The sequence below is a fragment of the Dipodomys merriami genome, unplaced genomic scaffold (assembly GCF_024711535.1).
Source record: "Dipodomys merriami isolate MVZ:Mamm:240054 unplaced genomic scaffold, mDipMer1.0.p SCAF_3, whole genome shotgun sequence".
Classification (NCBI taxonomy): domain Eukaryota; kingdom Metazoa; phylum Chordata; class Mammalia; order Rodentia; family Heteromyidae; genus Dipodomys; species Dipodomys merriami.
In genome coordinates this window covers 49,616,908-49,634,529 of record NW_027204492.1, presented here as the reverse complement: position 1 = coordinate 49,634,529, position 17,622 = coordinate 49,616,908, and the positions used below count along the sequence as shown (strand labels likewise).

General features: G+C 37.7%; 1 protein-coding gene across 1 annotated transcript; it reads left to right on the top strand.

The window, feature by feature from the left end:
• Positions 1–1,352: 1,352 nt before the first annotated feature.
• Positions 1,353–15,807, top strand: LOC138839791 (synaptonemal complex protein 3-like). Its single transcript, XM_070039339.1, has 8 exons — positions 1,353–1,388; positions 2,137–2,262; positions 4,278–4,341; positions 4,509–4,543; positions 6,531–6,645; positions 7,762–7,861; positions 10,488–10,586; positions 15,664–15,807. Exons 2-8 carry the CDS (start codon positions 2,169–2,171, stop codon positions 15,712–15,714), a joined length of 558 nt encoding a protein of 185 aa, XP_069895440.1. The 5' UTR covers positions 1,353–1,388; positions 2,137–2,168; the 3' UTR covers positions 15,715–15,807.
• The last annotated feature ends 1,815 nt before the right edge of the window (positions 15,808–17,622 follow it).

Here is a 17,622-nt window from a genome sequence, read left to right as displayed (position 1 = left end):
TCCACAGCTACCCCCCACTCCCTCACCCCTCTTACCCACACCCCCACCCCACTGAAGTTGTAAAGTTCATTTTCAACATAGTGTTTTGTACATCTCATTGTTACAATGGGTCAAACTGTATCCTTATTTAAGCATTTTGTTTTTTCCCTTCTCCTTCCAAATTAGAGAAGTTTATGTACAAGATGCAGGGCACCAACATCAAATATAATGAAAACCAGGGTTATACCGTGGAGGAGGAACATACAAAGCAACAAAAATTCACATGGTACATTATAAATACGTTGGAAACAACAGCAAAAAAAGAAAAAATATATTTGTGTCCTTATCTTGGAGTTCATTTTGGTTAACATCATCTCATTGCTTGTCCCACTTTTGCTTTTTTTTATTGTGAAAATACCGAACAGAGGGGTAACAATTACATGGACAAGATAATGAGTACATTTTTTATCAAGCATTGTTACCTCCTCCTTTGTTTCCCCTTCCCATCTTTTTCCATCTCCCCCCTTGTTTACATTTCTTTTGAAGACTGTCAGCCCTTCTCATTTTCTCCCAGGTTTTTCACTCCCAACATTCCCCTCCCACCCAACATTTAATTGTACAAAATATCTAGACAGATGACAAAGGCACCACAAACCTAGACAATGCATGCTCTGAGGATGGACCACAGTTTAGCCTGCACAGAAGAGGAGTCTAGTGAACAGACTATATCAATTAAGTTGGAGAGAGAAGAATGTTAGGTGAAATATGACCAAATTGATATTGATGTAAATCTACTAGTAGCCGGTCACCAGGTATCTATGAATGGCTGAGGCTGGTGTGTTAGGAACTGAAGGCATATGGAGGGAGTTGCCTTAGAAACCAAAGCAGGAACAAGTGCTCTATTGTCCTCTACTGTGAAGTGGGGAATGAGAGAAGACAAGATGGGGGTGGGAGGAGTTGAGGAGGTGGTGAGGGAAGGGATGATAGGGGAAAAACAAAGGAGGAGGTAATGGTGCTTGACAAGTAATGTACTCATTACCTTACTCATGTAACTGTAACCCCTCTGTACAGTATTTCTACAATAAAAAAGAATTTAAAAAGGCAATATGAGGTGTCAGGGCCTGTCTAGATGTGCTTCTTAAATTGAGTGAGGGTTTGGTGATCTGTTCCATGGTTGGTGTTCATGGTCAGCAGAAGCCAGGACAGGTGTTTGTTGGTATTCATGGTCAGCGGCAGCCAGGACAGGTGTTTTCGAAGATTGTACGTTGCTTTAACGTTTTGATCCATAATGCACATGTGCCTGGCGCCAGCCAATCAGCGAGAGGACAGTTGGGCCGTGTGCAGTACTACTGCCATTTTGTACCCTGGTGCAACGCCTCCAACACCACCTTTCCAGCGACGTTGGTGAGGTGAGGGCCACGGTGTAAGGGGCTGGATGGAAATTTGACAGAGGTAGTTAGGAGTCTGCTCTACAGGAGGTACACGATCAGGGGAAATGGGAATGTGTGGTTCTAGCAAATGGGAGGAACAAGAGAGGGGTTCCAGAACGGCAGCCCTTGTTTGTGAGAGGGTGACAGGTAAAGTCTCATCTGGGCCTTGCTCAGGCCAAGGTTCTTAAGGGGAAACTTGAGTACTGGTCTAAGTGGAGGGTCCCCCAGTTTCTGAAACCTTTTGAGTGGGTTTGAGGGTAGAATGGGGGACATGGTTGGGGATCCTCAGTTTCTGCCCCTCAGCAGGGCAAAGACACAGCTCAGCCATGTTGAGGTGTTCGTTCCCACTGGGCTTGGCTGAGAGCTGCATAGCTAGTGGGGGCGGGGGGAGGTGGATTTTTCTGGGTCATGGTGCCTCCTTTCCTGTGATGCAGCAACACTGGGTAGCTCTGTGACTGAGGTGCAGGACCAGTACTTGTCTTCCTGGTGGAAAGACAAGAACCAGACAGCATAGCACAGTGAGATTGAGCTATGTTGAGCAGGCTACCCCTACAGGAGCTGGCAAGCAGAAAGATTAGATAGGATATGATCAAGGATGCTACTCACCCTCTGATTCCTGCTGTTTTATGCCAGCTAGGAGAACCTTGGAACAAAAGATGGCTTGTAAATGAATCTAGCTACCCTCTCCATGTTTCTTTAGTGCATTGTTTTTGTTCCCACAACTCAGGAATCTCTTGTGGGTGCATAGAAATTCCCAGCATGGAACCCAAGCGAAAGAAGCATCACAATGAAGACTGCAATGCTTCTGAGCCAGCTCAACAACATATGGCAAGCTATTTCTCTCAGAATCCAGGTAAATCATGCAATGTCCAGTTCTGGGTATATGAGATACCTTATTATATAAGGCCATAGCTGCTCCAGAGCATGGCCTGTCTAATATATGTGCAGTGCATGTTCAGTTTTGGTCTTGGCCCCATCATTTTTTAGTATATATTTTTTATTGTAAAGATATTGTACAGAGGGGTTACAGGTACATGAGTAAGGTAATTAGTACATTTCCTATCTAGAATTGTTACCCCCTCCTTTGTTTTTTTTCCTACCATTCCTTCCCTCCCCACCTTCCCAACTCCCCCTCCCCAAGTTGTAAAGTTCATTTTCAACAAAGTGTCTTATACATCTCATTGTTACAATGGGTCAACCTGTATCCTTATTTCAGCATTTTGTTATTTCCCTTCTCCTGCCCAAATTAGAAAAATGTATATACAAGATGCCTGGCACTGGAATCAAATACAGTGAAAACAGGGTTTATACCATGGGGCAAGAACATACAAGAGGAACAAAAAATTTACATGGTACTTTGTAAATATATTAGAAAAAACAGCAAGAAAGATAAGAACACGTGTGTCCCTATCTTGGGGTTCATTTCATTTAGCATCGATTTATATGGTCATATATACATAGCTTTTGATGTTTTGTGCTTTTCCTAGGCCTATATTAGTTACTGCAGATAAGGGAAAGTGTGGGAACTATGTTTCTTTGTGCCTGGCTTACTTCACTTAATATGATTTTTTTCCAAGTCTTTCCATTTCCTAACAAATTGAGTGATGTCATTCTTTCTGTTGGAGGCATAGAATTTCAATATACATATATATATATATATATATATATATATATATATATACACACATATAAATATATGCCACATTTTGTTGATCCATTCATCTCCTTAGGGGCAGCTGGTGTGGTTCCATATCTTAGTATGGTAAATAATGCGCTAAACATAGTTGTGCTGGTAGCTTTAGTATGGTAGCTTGTTTGTGATCTTTTGGGAGAATGCCCAAAAGTGGGATTGCTGGGTCATAGGGGAGCTCTATGTGGAGTCTTTTCAGGAACCTCCATACTGCTTTCCAAAGTGGTTGAACAAGTTTACATTCCCACCAACAATGCAGTAGGGTTCCCTTTTTTCAACATCCTCTCCAACATCTGTTGTTATTAGATATCTTGATTATAGCTATTCTAACTGGGGTGCGGTGGACTCTCAATGTTGTTTTGATTTGCATGTCTTTTTTTTTTTTGGTCATAGGGCTTGAACTCTGGGCCTGAGTGCTTGCATGTCTTTTATGAATAGATAAGTTGAGCATTTTTTTCTTGTGTCTATTGGCCATTCTTATTTCCTCTTCAGAGAAGTTTCTCTTTAAGTCGTTAGCCTACTTATTAATCAGGTGGTTGTTTCTTTGAAGATTTGTTGTTATGGGATTTAATTTTTAGAGGTCTAAGTATATTTTAGATACGAGAAGATCTTCTCCCAATCTGTGGGGTTTCTATTTAATTTGCTAGCTATGTCCTTTGCCATGCAGAAGCTCTGCAGTTTCATGCAATCTCATTTGCCCACCCTTTCTTTGATTTGTTATGTTTCTTGGTCTTTAATAAGAAAAATTTGGGCCCCATCAATATATGGGATTCCCAGCCTTTCCAAATGCTAGATATATGTTTATTACACAATGTATTTGTCAAATTTAAGAAGTAAATTTCGTTATTACCATTTTGGGTCTTGACCGAGCAACAGAAATTCTAGGGAAGCTTTCTGAATCTGTGCAGTCTTCATAACATATCTCATAAGTAAGGTAGGACACACAGGAGTCAAGCTCAATTCTCCTGTGTTAGGCTTTCTAGACAAACTGTTCCCACATCCTGGCCTAATTTTGCTTGACCTGCATGTAAATGATTCCATCCATGCATATATCTTTGACCAATTTGTATATAAAATAATCCAAAATACTCTATAATGAAGACATTCCTCAAAGTGGTAAGATTAGAGCAGGTTGCTTACATTGAAACTGTTTTCTTTCTTTTTTCTTTTCTTTGCAGCCAGCAATCCAGCAATTCTAAGCAGTGGGAGCATTGGTTCAATCTTAATACCAGAAGAAGTGAGGTAATTTGTTTGAAGAGATTTTTGCTTGGTGATAAAATGCTGCAAAGTAGTCAACTTCTGCTAATCTAATTTGTTCTTTGGAAACCACTTGCCCATGTAGCATTCCTCCAAATAACCATGGTGTTACCTTTATATTGCATTCAATTCCTTGTGTGATTTCTCCATAGGATTGAATTGCAGGACATGTTTCAGAAGTTTCAAGGTATGTTTTAGGTTACATTGTATTTCAAGAAAGGTGTTTTAAACCAAAGAATTTTTATACTGAAAGTATGTATCTGTGCCTTATAAGCATGTACATAAAGCTTGATTACCAAAAAGCATAAAGAAGATGTTAAAAATTTTAACACAGCTTTGTTGTATTTTCCCATTATATATATATATATATATATATATATATATATATAATATGCACTATATATATGCACATATATATATAGTGCATATGTGTGTATATTTACACTTTTTGGAAATGTGCTTGCTTGCTGTTGTACCTTAGACTGTCTTTGGACTCCTAAATCCTCCTCTCTCAGCCTTGTAATTTTTCATAAGTGCTGGAAATCTTGGTGTGGGCAAACACTTGGGCTGAGCTTTCCAATTACCTCTTCTAATATTTGACATGTAGATCTTTCTTTTTATTTATTATACTTTTATTTTCTACCATGATAAACATTAGGAAATACTTGAATAATATATGGTCTATTCCAGTTTTGGTAACATAGAATGTAATAATGATGACCTATCTGGTATTTATATATGTTGTACAAATTCTCAGCAAAATTATCTTTACACTTGTCCCCTTTTGTTCCCAACTTAGGGAATGGCAATCCAAATTGAATTCTTTAAAACAGCTCTTTGGTATTTATATTTCATTTATAACATATGTAATGGAGAACCATAGTCAAATATACTCAAAGTTCATATTTGTAAGGGCAGAATCAAACAAAATGTTGAAGTTATAATTATATGTCTGAGTTGCAAGAATGATTTTAAATGGTACTTTATGAACAGAGAGTTAGATTGTAGTTAGATTTTTGGCTTATGTGTGGTAAATACTTACAAATGGCTTGTGAGGAAACTTTTCTTTCTCTCAATTATCTTTGACTTTGACCTCAAACATCTTTTGACTAACGGTAGTATTATTTATAAGTATCTACTAACTATGTTAAAATAGTCATTTAATTTTTTAAATTATTTTATTGTTGTTTTCTTAAAATGATTGTATTATGTGAATTCAGTTCAACAAATCAGATTATGAGTAAGGTGCATCTTGATCCGTATCACCCCTTCCATTGTTCTGCCTCATCTCTCCAAACACCATTCATATCCTAAAGTTATATGGTTCCATTTTTACCTCATGCAATTACATGTGTGCCTTTGGAGAACATTCTAAGTTTAATATTTTAAGGTTTAACAAAAATCTGTCCACCAATATTCTGTCCAAATATGACACAAAGTTGTGTATATTTTATGTTTATTAAAAATCAGGCAGGCTTTGGGGGCTGGGAAGGTGGCTCAGCGGTAGAGCACTTGCCTTGCATGCATGAGTCCCTGGGTTCGATTCCTCAGCACCACATAAGCAGAAAAAAAAGCCAGAAGTGGCATTGTGGCTCAAGTGGTAGAGCGCTAGCCTTGAGCTGAAGAGCTGAGGGACAGTGCCCAGGCCCAGAGTTCAGGCCCCACGACAAGACCCAAATAAAAAAAAAAAATCAGGCTTTGAGCTATGAATCAGAATCTCATGTCTTTATCCTAGCTACTCAGATGTCTGAAATATGAAAATAATGTTTTGAAGAAATCCTGGATAGGAAAGGCCATGATAATCTTATCTCCATTTAAGCCGCAAATGCCACAATTGAAGATAGGGTTCAAGCCTGCCAGCTTGGCAAAGCTTTGGTCATCAAGTTCAAGCTCCAAACAAACATTACCCTTTGTAAATGTTTTAAGTAGAGAAATAAAAAAAAACCTGTCCTTGTGAGCCATTATGTAATTTTAGCAAATAGAAATATATTCTTCCTTAGCTGAAATATTAAAAATAAATTAACACTTTTCAGCCATGATAGACCTTTGCTGAAAGAGAGGAAGGAAGTAATCTCATTTTGGAAAATGATGCCTATATGTTCTTGACAGTGGAGCTGGGCTGATGTTCCTTACACCTGGACAGTAGATGCTAATAACTTCATATTTCAATACAGAGGACATTAGGAAGAAGCTTCTCACCAAGAGAAGTTTGAAAATGAAAGTCAATGCATCTTTCAAAAGCATCTGGAAAAAATGGGACCATGTGCTTAAAGAGCAGCATGAGCTCAGGTAAATTTCTGAGGTTTTTGAGCCATATACCCTGTAACTTTGCAGCTAATTATAGGCACACACTATTTTATTACAATGTATGAGCTGGATTATGCTTTGAGTCTCCTGTTACAGGTTTTGTATGTGATGGCTCTTGGAATCAACACATTGCTTAACTAGCCCTAGGCTAATACAGTTAAGCAGCAGCCTCACAAGTTTGATTGCTTAATTTATTTTGTAAGCAAGATATTACATTTCCACTGCCTGCTTCAAACTATGAAATTCTTATTATATCTGCTGCATATTTGGATCACTAACATGCTTCCTCATGACCACTTCTTTTATGAAATAACCTATACCTAGTCTATAGTCCCAAGACCTGTAAATCTGATCCTGCAATCTCTGCACCCATATAGCTGCAATGACAGGAGTGTACAGACAATCCTGAACCTGACTTGTTTTTTACAGAAAATAATTATTTTCCTCCTGTATCCTCAAATCAGCCACATTTGCTAGCAGTCCACAAAGTTTCATTGTCCATTCAAATTATATTTAAATTTGCTTACCACAAGGAAATTTGTTCTCATTCTGTGCACTGAAGTTGAATGGATCAGAACATTAGACTTGTAGCATAGTATATCCATGATTTTAAAGAGAGAAATTACATAATGTAATAATGGATAAATTCACCGAGTGGAGTTCATCATCATTTGTCCTGTATAATATCCTCAGTTAGACACGTTGTGGAACAAAAAGACTGTTCTCTGCAGAAATTTTTTACAGTAAAATAGGTAAAAATAAATACACATTACATTAATAATAAATATGAACAAATATGAATAAAGAATACAAAATATATGGTGTGCACATTGAATCCATAAACTAGAAAAATAAATAAAAAGTAATTACTTCTAAAATATTATCTCCTTGAGTTTTCTAGAACTAAGACATGTGAAATAACTTTTCTCTCATCCAGAAAAGAACACACAGTACTTGAGTAAGTCTGAGTCATCAGTTTTATTTTATTTTCCTTCCTCCATTGAGATTACATATCATGCAAATCAACTTACCTTTGACTGTGCTTTACTTTCTCTTTGTTGTTATTTAACTTCACTGTGTTTATTTTATCTTCCACAGGATGAATCTTTATGGAAAAGATATTCAGGAGATGATCTCTTTGTTTCTACTGTCAAACATGCAGTTGGATAAGTTAAAGGAAGAAGCAGAAAATCTGGCTGTTGGTATCCTGCTTAGACCTCTATTCACTAGTAGTCTATTAGCCCCATTTAATATTGGTTCACACTGACATTCAGGTGGGAAGTTTGAGAACATTAGTCTAGATGGAGAAATTCACAAGGGAGATGAGGTGATGGGATACTGAAATCCCCATTTTGGTTGCTTCTGTGATTAGTATCATGGCAGAGACATTCTAGGTTAGGAGTGAGACAGAACTCAGAGCCAGTGCCACCTTTAGAGAAGAGGAAAAGGCAGCAAATTGTTTTTAGTGGCAGCCATTGGGATATTAACTAGTGGAGTATAAATTCCAAGCACAATCTAAACTATGATTATGATATAGGGATCATGAATTTAAACAAAGAACAACCTGAAAGGTAGTGTCTTAACATGAAAATTTAGACTAGTGAGGCTTTTGGCCCATCTATTCTTCTATTCTGGGGATTAATACTGAATTATTTGAATTCAGGGCCTCATGTTTGCTGTGGTGGTACCTTTTAACTTGAAATACACTCAAAACTCTTTACAGAGCTGGGTGCTGGAGGCTCACACCTGTAATCCTAGCTACTCAGGAGGCTGAGATCTGAGGATCACGGTTCAAGGCCAGGCTGGGCAGTAAAGTCCGAGAGACTCTGATCTCAATAAACCGCTAGAAAACCAGAAGTGGCTGTGTGGCTCAAGAGGTAGAGTGTTAGCCTTGAGCTGAAAAGGGCAGGGACAGACCCAGGCCCAGAGTTCAAGCCCTACGACCAAAAGAAACGCAAAAACACTTTACAGCATGTGGTTTAGACAGAGGGAGAGGGGGAAGATTATGTAATGTAATTAATGATCATGTATTTGATGTTGATATTTAAAACTGAGGATGTGAGGATAGAATGATGAGCATTGAAAAGAATACTAGGAATACTACATCTAGGAATACTACATCCTGAGACACTACTGAGCTGTAGCATTAAGAAGCATAGCCAGTGCATGTTAAGGAAAATCGATGAATAGTATAGCACAACAACCACAACCTTGACATATGAACCCACTATTTGCTTTCATTTCAAAGTGGCTAGTGGTAGAATGAAAGGGATATTTGCTTATCTCTGTGCCCCTAGTTCCTTCTTAATGGTGACCTAACTAAATTACCTAAATTATCACATTGGTTTTTGCATCAAAGGAGTTCCTATATAACAATATGCAGATGGAATCTGAACATTGTATTACACATGATTCTTTTTGTAAATGTTTTCTATTGTAAAAATACTGTATATAGATAAGGATTACAGTTACATGAGCAAGGTAATTAATACATTTCCTATCAAGCATTGTTGCCTAGTCCTTTGTTTTTCCCCTAGCATCCCATCCCTCCCACCTCCACAACTATACTCTCCCCACCCCCGGCCCCCACCTAAATTGTAAAGTGTCTTATACATCTCATTGTTGCAATGGGTCAACCTTTATCCCTATTTAAGCATTTTGTTTTTTCCCTTCCCCTCCCCTAATTAGAGAAGTGTATATACAAGATGCAGGGCACTGACATCAAATACAGTGAGAACAGGGGTTATACCGTGGAGGAGGACCATATAAAGAAACAAAAAAATCACATGGTATATTATATACCTTAGAAACAATAGCAAGAAAGAAAAAAAGCACTTGTGTCCCTATCTTGGGGTTCATTTTGCTTAACATCATCTTATCTGATCATATGTACATAACTTTTAAACTTTTCTGCTTGTCCCATGATTCTTTTTTTTTTTGGGGGGGGGGGTCCATTCATGGGGCCAGAACTCTGGGCTTGGACATTGTCCCTCAGCTCTTCAGCTCAAAGCTAGCGCTCTACCACTTGAGCCACAGCGCCACTTCTGGCTTTTTTCTTTTTGCTTATGTGGTGCTGAGGAATCGAACCCAGGGCCTCAGGCATGCAAGGCAAGTGCTCTACCACTGAGCCACCTTCCCAGCCCTGTCCCATGATTCTTAAGGAGGGTTTGCTAGTAGTATTTTAGTTGACACTGAGCAGTGACCAAGTTATTTCAAACTCACGCATGGACAATCATGAAATTTAGCATCCAGTGTGTGTGTGTGTGTGTGTGTGTGTGTGTGTGTGTGTGTGTGTGTGTGTGTGTGTGTGTGTGTGTGTGTGTGTGTGTGTGTGTGTGTGCATGCCAGTCCTGCTGCTAGAACTCAGGGCCTGGATGCTAACTCTGAGCTTTTTGCTCAAGGCTAGTGCTCTACCCCTTGAACCATGGCTTAACTTCTGGCTTTGTAGTCATTCCTTAGAGATAAGAGTCTCATGGACTTTTCTTCACAAGCTAGCTTTGCACTGTGATACTCATATTTCAACCTCATAAGTTGCTAGGCTTACATTAAGAAGTCACCTGGTTTAGATATGTGGGTTTTTATATCCTCAAAAACTGTGATCTGTGTTGTGAATATTGTTAAAGCAGATGCTTTGCTACTTAAGGAATCAGAGGCAGGATTATTACATAGTTTTCCATGTCATGGAAGAAAACATATTATTTAAACTTTGTCACAGAATTTACTAAAATAATAAGGGTAATTCAAACTACCATGCTTGATGTGGAATTATGTTTTGCCAGAATTATTTTTTCTTAGTTACTACATCTCCATTTTTTTTCTTGTAGACTCTGCATCAAAAGCAAAAGGAGGCTTTTCAACAATCTCTAAGCATTCACAGCCAGAAAATAGAAGTCTTGGAAAATTTATATGACCTGAACTTCAAGGTCTGTTATTATATTTGGTATCACAGAAACTTTTCTTACAAAGGTTTATGTAGATATAGCACAGTAAATAGTGTTCATTTTGTTTACATTTTGACCTGGCCTGTCTGAAGTTCGTCAGCAACTTACTCAAGGCAGTATCGATTTTGTTTAAAATAATGATAAATGCATTTTAGTTTAATTTTAGAATGCATTCCCTGTGATGTATTATTCAATTGGCAATTAGCCATATTTCCCTGAGAAATAGATGTCCTGAACCCAGTAGATACTTTACTGATTAGGCATAGTCTTTTGTTTCAAAATCCATATCTTATGTGTATAAATAGAGTAAAGCACATTCTGTACTCTCTGATTATTCCATGAAACATTATTTGTATCATATTTGAGTGGCCCACAAAGTGCTCTTTATGACCATTTATGAGTACAGGAAATGGCTAGAGCAAAAATGCTAGTAAATGACTTAAATTTTTGTGAATTCAGAATTATCTGTTGTTATATGTGAATCTTATGAAGTGTTCAGAGACACAGAGACTTCAGCATGGTGCTGGCATGCAGTTACTTAGCTTTCAAAGTAAAGTTTCAATGCAAGGTAGTTTAATATTAAGTATTATGTACTTCTTTAATATTTGGTAAGCACGAAATAAACCATAAAAAACACTCACTTTAAACACTTCTGCATAGCAGATGTGTTGATGTCATCCTCTAGAAAACTCTTCATTACTTACAGTTCAGATTCCACAGAAAGTTTCTTCTCAATGTCCCTGCTATATGATGCTAACTAGTGTTAGGAACTTCAGTATTACTTACAGTTCTACATTTCATTGTCTTTCCATCCAATTATCAGGAGACTGATTCTCAGCACTGCAGTGGTACTTTCATTGCTGTCTTTATTTTAACACTGGTGTTGCATCAGTTTAGGACCAACATCTTCCTTGTCTGAGTTATAAGATTTATCTGAGTTTGCTTTTTTGTAATAACTACTTTTATGTGCATTCAGTATGATGTCCTTACACATACAACTTTTCTCTTATAAAGTCCTCAGTCAATTCCTACCGTTTTTACATTTGCAACCATCCAACCATAGTCACTCCTTTGAAAGCTCTGTTTGGTTCATGGATCCCAACCCTCCAGGTTAAAGGCTTTCTCTGATGTCATACCTTGCCCCTGTGCTTTCCTGATGCTCTTTCCAAGAACTATTTCAGCTTATTTTTCTCATTGTAATCATTTTTTACTAATTAGTAGACTTTAATCTCTATAAATTTTATATTACAAGTTTTGATATATTCACTTTATTTTGTACTTAATGACAGTTTATTAGTATGTATTTACAGTACTATGTATATATGTCTATCACCTGATACAGCTGTTCTTTTGGCATACAAATTTAAGGATTTGCATTATTATTTTTTATTTTATATTATTTTTTTATTGTGAAAATACCATAGAGGGGTTACAGTTACATGAGCAAGGTAATGAGTACATTTCTTATCAAGCATTGTTGCCTCCTCCTTAGTTTCCCCTTAATATCCCTGCCTTACCACCCACCCTCATCCCCTCTCCCCTCCCCCCACAGGCAAAAGTTGTAAAGTTCGTTTTTTGACATAACGTCCTGTACATCTCATTGTTGCAATGGGTCCACATGTATCCTTATTTAAACAATTTGTTTTTTCCCTTCCTTTTCCCAAATTATACCAACATCAAATACAATGAAAACAGGGGTTATAACATGGGAGAGGGGTATTCAAAGCAACAAAGAAATCATCTTATAAATATGTTAGGCACAATAGCAAGAAATATGTTTTTTATTGTAAAAATACCTTACAGTTACATGAGCAAAGTAATGAGTACATTTCCTATCAAGCATTGTTACCTCCTCCTTTGTACCCAGAAGTTGGAAGAGACCACATATTTATTTTTCCTTCATTTTTTTCCTGTCATGGGCCTGAACTCTGGGTCTGGGCACTTTCCCTCAGCTCTTCAGCTCAAGGCTAGCACTTGAGCCACAGTGCCATTTCTGGCTTTTTCTGCTTATATGGTGCTGAGGAATTGAACTCAGGGCCTCATGCATGCAAAGCAAGCACTGTTCCACTGAGCCACCTTCCTAGCTCCTTACTTTTGCTTTTCTTATACTACTCAGCTCCTAAACTTTACAGTGTATAGTATATCCCTCTGTTGAATAGTAGATATGAGACCATTGGTTCATGCCTAAGGTCCCAACTATGGGAATGTACAGTTCATCACTGTCACATTTAGAGAAAATCAAGTGAAAGTTTACTCAGATCGCATCTCAATGAAGAAACTGGATATGGCCTTTATATTTTTACTACAATCAAATGGGAGGCTTAAGTATGATAATCACTGTCTAATTTTTCTTGGAAGATTTAGGGGGGCAATCTTCTGAAAAGTACGTAAAGATAAAAGGAAATGAGTTCTTTCTTAGTAATGGTAAGGCCCATAGATGAAAACCCAATTCTACCCCCAAACAAGTACACAGTACATGTTCAATGACTTGGACTACCTTCAGATGATTTTACTCCCTCTGGGGAAAATATGTTACATTGACTTCATGATAATAATTGGTCTCTTAGACCAATTGGTCATGTGTATTGTTTGCTAGCTTTACAGTGCTGAGGATTTAAGCCAGACCTTATATTCTAGGCAAGACCTTTAGCTCTGAGCCAGCCTGCCAACTAAATACCCCATATTTTGAAAGTTTAAAATTGTATTTCCTAATTATATCATCTTTAATTGTTTTCCTTTCTTCTAGTTGGCATTGACAGTTCATTATCCAAATTTATCCTAATCAAACCGAGCATTGTATTTCCTGTGATGGGAAAAATTGCTCTAGTCACTCAAGTCTTTTTCTTTTCACTTTTTAAATGTCAGTCCTAGGGCTTGATTTCAGGATCTGTACACTGTCCCTGAGCATTTGTGCTCAAGGCTAGTGCTTTACCACTGGAGCCACATTCCCAATTCCAGCTTTTAGGCGAATACTTAGAGATGAGTATGTTAGGAATGATCATTCCTGGCCACCAATATTCTCAGATCTCAAGTTCCTTAGTAGCTAGAATTAGAAGTATGAGTGAGTAGAATCTGCAATTTCCTTGATGACTTAGGAGTATTTTAATATTCATAAAATACACAGAATATTTAGTTTTGGAATTAATTTCATCACTACATTTTGATGTTGATACATTTATTTATTTATTTATTTATTATTGGTAATGGGGCTTGAACTCTGGGCCTGAGCCCTGTCCCTCAGCTCTTCAGCTCAAGGCTAGTGCTCTACCACTTGAGCTACAGCGCCACTTCCGGTTTTCTGGTGGTTTATTGGCAATTAAATTTTCTCAGACTTTCCTGCCTGGGCTAGCTTTAAACCGTGATCCTCAGGTCTCAGCCTCCTGAGTAGCTAGGATTACAGGCGTGAGCCACCGGTGCTTGGCTTGTTTATACTTTTAGAATATAGATATTTCCTATTTGTAAAATGAAATGAAAACTAGTGCTTTTTTTCTCATTGAGCTGATATTTTAATGGAAAGCTGGGCAGTCAAAAAAAAGTAGAGACTGGCGGGGAAGGGAAGTGAAGGGTAAACAAAGGAGGAGGCTGCAATGCTTGGTAAGAAATGTATGCATTATCCTGCCCATGTAATTGTAGCCCCTCTGTACAGTATGTTCTCAAATAAAATAAAATACAATTAAAAAAAAAAAGTAGAGGCTTGCTTATAATTTCTAAGGCATAGAATTGGAACATTAAAAAATATTAGTACATACAAACATTAACTTCCTTACCTTAATAATAACACCTTTTAGGTTCCTAGCAATGTAAAATAGATGTAGAAGAATGGCATCCCTAACATAAAATAAACAATTCAAGATTTCATTACTGCTCAGGGAAAGGTTAAGGTTCAGCTCTTTCGTATTTTTTTCTTTTTTTTTTTTAATGTGAAAATACCGTACAGAGGGGTTACAATTACATGGACAAGGTAATGAGTACATTTCTTATCAAGCATTGTTGGCTCCTCCTGACAATCCAGGATCCTTTCCCAGTCCTCAACCCCCATATACTTTGGTATGAATTATTTGATGGGGAAGTCAGTAGCCTTGGCAGTCATGCCTATCAGAGCCTGCAATTGTGAACAGGTACTCAGGCTTCATTGAAAACTGGGTACTTTTTAACAAAACATTCTAGAACTTTAAAGAGTTAGAGATTTATCATGACAATGAATTTGTGTCCAATAACTACTTATAAAGAGGGAAAAATGGCTTCTTCCAAATACAAATTGTATTGGATACTCTGAACTTACATATGCTTAAAAGTGAAATCTAAGGATTCCATTCTTTATGGAATGAAAATCCATTATACTTATATATCTTGCATAACATATATATGAATATATATACACATACACTTATATGCACATATGACACTTTTTCTCTTGTAATAGAATCTGGTAGTAAGGATGATGCTATTGGTAAAACAAACATCAAATATTCAACACCATGAAGTGATGTGCTAGGAATGAAGCCTGGTTTTCATCCTGGCATCATGGACACCAACAGCTACCAATTGCTGACTGTTAAGTAGCAGTTTCTTGCCATGTTGCTCTGGCAATATTACTTACAGTTCAACATAGCACAGAAAGGGGCCTAGAGAGTGTAGAACAATTCAAGCCATTCTATTTCACATGCCATTGCCAAAAGGATAAGGAATTGAGTATTAATTTTTTCTGTATATCCAGAGAATAGAAGGTGCATCTAATTCCTCATGGAGAGGAATGTCATACCAATTGCCAGACCTATCTACCTTGCCAGGTAGAATGAGAAGTGAGAAATACGTTGGTGTCAGACCATATCTTGGGAACAATATGCTTATTGTAGCATGCTTACAAGTGTGGTTTCAGTCCAGTGAATAACTTTCTATACAGAGCAGCATGGTTTCAGATAAGCAAGTTTGAAGAAGACATTTGTCCTTTTTGCCCTGTATGACTTTTTTCACCCCAAACATTTTCTTATGTTAGGGAACCTTTACAAAGGTCTTTATTTTTCCAGGAAAGTTTCTTTTCTTGTCTTACTTACTACAGGAGTGCAAGGAAACTCAGGAATGCAACAAGAACAGTCCTGGAGGCCAATAATAACACATAAGAGCCTGAAGACCACCAACTAGCTACAAGCCCTGCTTCCTCATGTTCATCATAAAACTCATTTTCCTGGGTTTGTCCTAACCTTGGAGTATAACTGTCCTTATTTCATGAAGTAATGATGTACATTGGTCTTTTGCTTCAAACAATTAATAAAAAAATTCCTCTGTCTTAAAGTATACTTCATCATTTATATAGTGACATTGAGTTCAGTAGACTAGATTTCTAATGTGAAACCTGAGAACCGTTGTGGGAGTCAGAGTCCTCATCCCACATTCCTGTACAATAGGTAAAGAGGTTTTGTCGTTAGCCACCTTAGAACTGAATTCTGTAAAAGCCCTGGGAGCGAAGCTGGCATGCAAGAAAACGGTCCTATTTGGTCACTATCCCAGCAAATGTTGGGTCAGATATAGCTACAGGGCACAACCAATTTCTCCCCACTTACCATGCAAACTTATCCTGCAAACACAGGTTTAATTTTGGTGACTATACCTTGGGACAAACAGAAAGGATTTTAAAAGAAATTATGTTGTTACCTTGCCTATCCTTGGCTGAGTTTTCTGGCATACATATAGAGAACCAAAGATTCTATCTATTCTAGGAGATCCATTGTTTATCTCCGGATCCCACAAGAGGCATGGTTTCTGGCACCATTTGAAGTGGAAATGAAAAGTTCAATAAGACATATAAAATTAGGGTAGCCTTCTCTGTCTATTACATTTTCATTTGGTGTAAGGTTCTTATTTCTTGGCCGTAAAACATTACAGAATTCTCTTTTTATGGGTTTCATTTTGATGATTTAATGTTTATTATGGTTGATATTGTGACTATATCACCTGAAATCTAGCAGGGATAACCTTGTGAGTACTCTAATCATTATCACCAATTCATGAATCTCTTACTGAAACCCAATCTTGTGTGCATATATTTTAAGAAGTAGGGAGATTGCCTTTGAATGACAATTTGAGTTATTATGTATACTGTATCATGGTGACATGGAGAAGGTGAGGCCCTGAAGTCCCATGCTACATCTAGTAACATAGCAGAGCTAGACTTATGTGACAATGATGTGGTACATTCTCATAGAATGAACATTAAAATTCCATCTACCCACATTTGCATGCTTGTTCAGCTATTCAGTGGCTACAAGAAAAATTTCCATCTGGTGTTCCAACAGCTAGGAAAGCACGGAGACTGAAGCTGCTCCCAATCAATGAAGAAAAATCCAAGCATTACATTACAGCATCCCAGACTTTGAATTCCACCTGAGTTCACACATACTGGTTCCTTTTTCTCATGATGGTACCTATGATTCACCTATGTGTTGCTGCCTCACAATTCTCAGGAACCAGGAACATGGAATAAGAGGTGGCCCAATATAGGCCTCAGCTCCTGTACTTCTGTGACTGGCACAAACTCCTCAAAGAGCAGGCCTGAGGGAAGTGCTATCGGAAGAGGGACTGTTAAGGCAGTGGTATCCAAGTCAGCCTCTGTTTCCTCAAATGCAAATTGTGCAGCTTAATTGTCTTCCTGGTTCTTTGGGTAAGGGTACATAAAAAATATATGATAGGGGAAATGGGGCTTTGATGCTGGGAACTTTGTCAGTTCAGGGGAGTCCTGCAGCTCCAATCTTGTTCCGTTACTTGGGTCTCCCTCTGAGAGAACTACTAATATTCACCTGCAACCCAAACTACCCAGAGGTTAAAGCCAATGGATTAAAATGGCAGCAAAATAACAATTTAAAAAACAATATATAGAAATGGTTTGGCATTGTACCTCAAAAGGTACACCCATCAGGCATATGTAAAGCACAGTGTTCTCATATCTAGTACATAAAGAAGACAAATAAGAATTTACATACTGTTTCTCAGATCCCTGTAGAGTGATATTTTAAAATTCTGA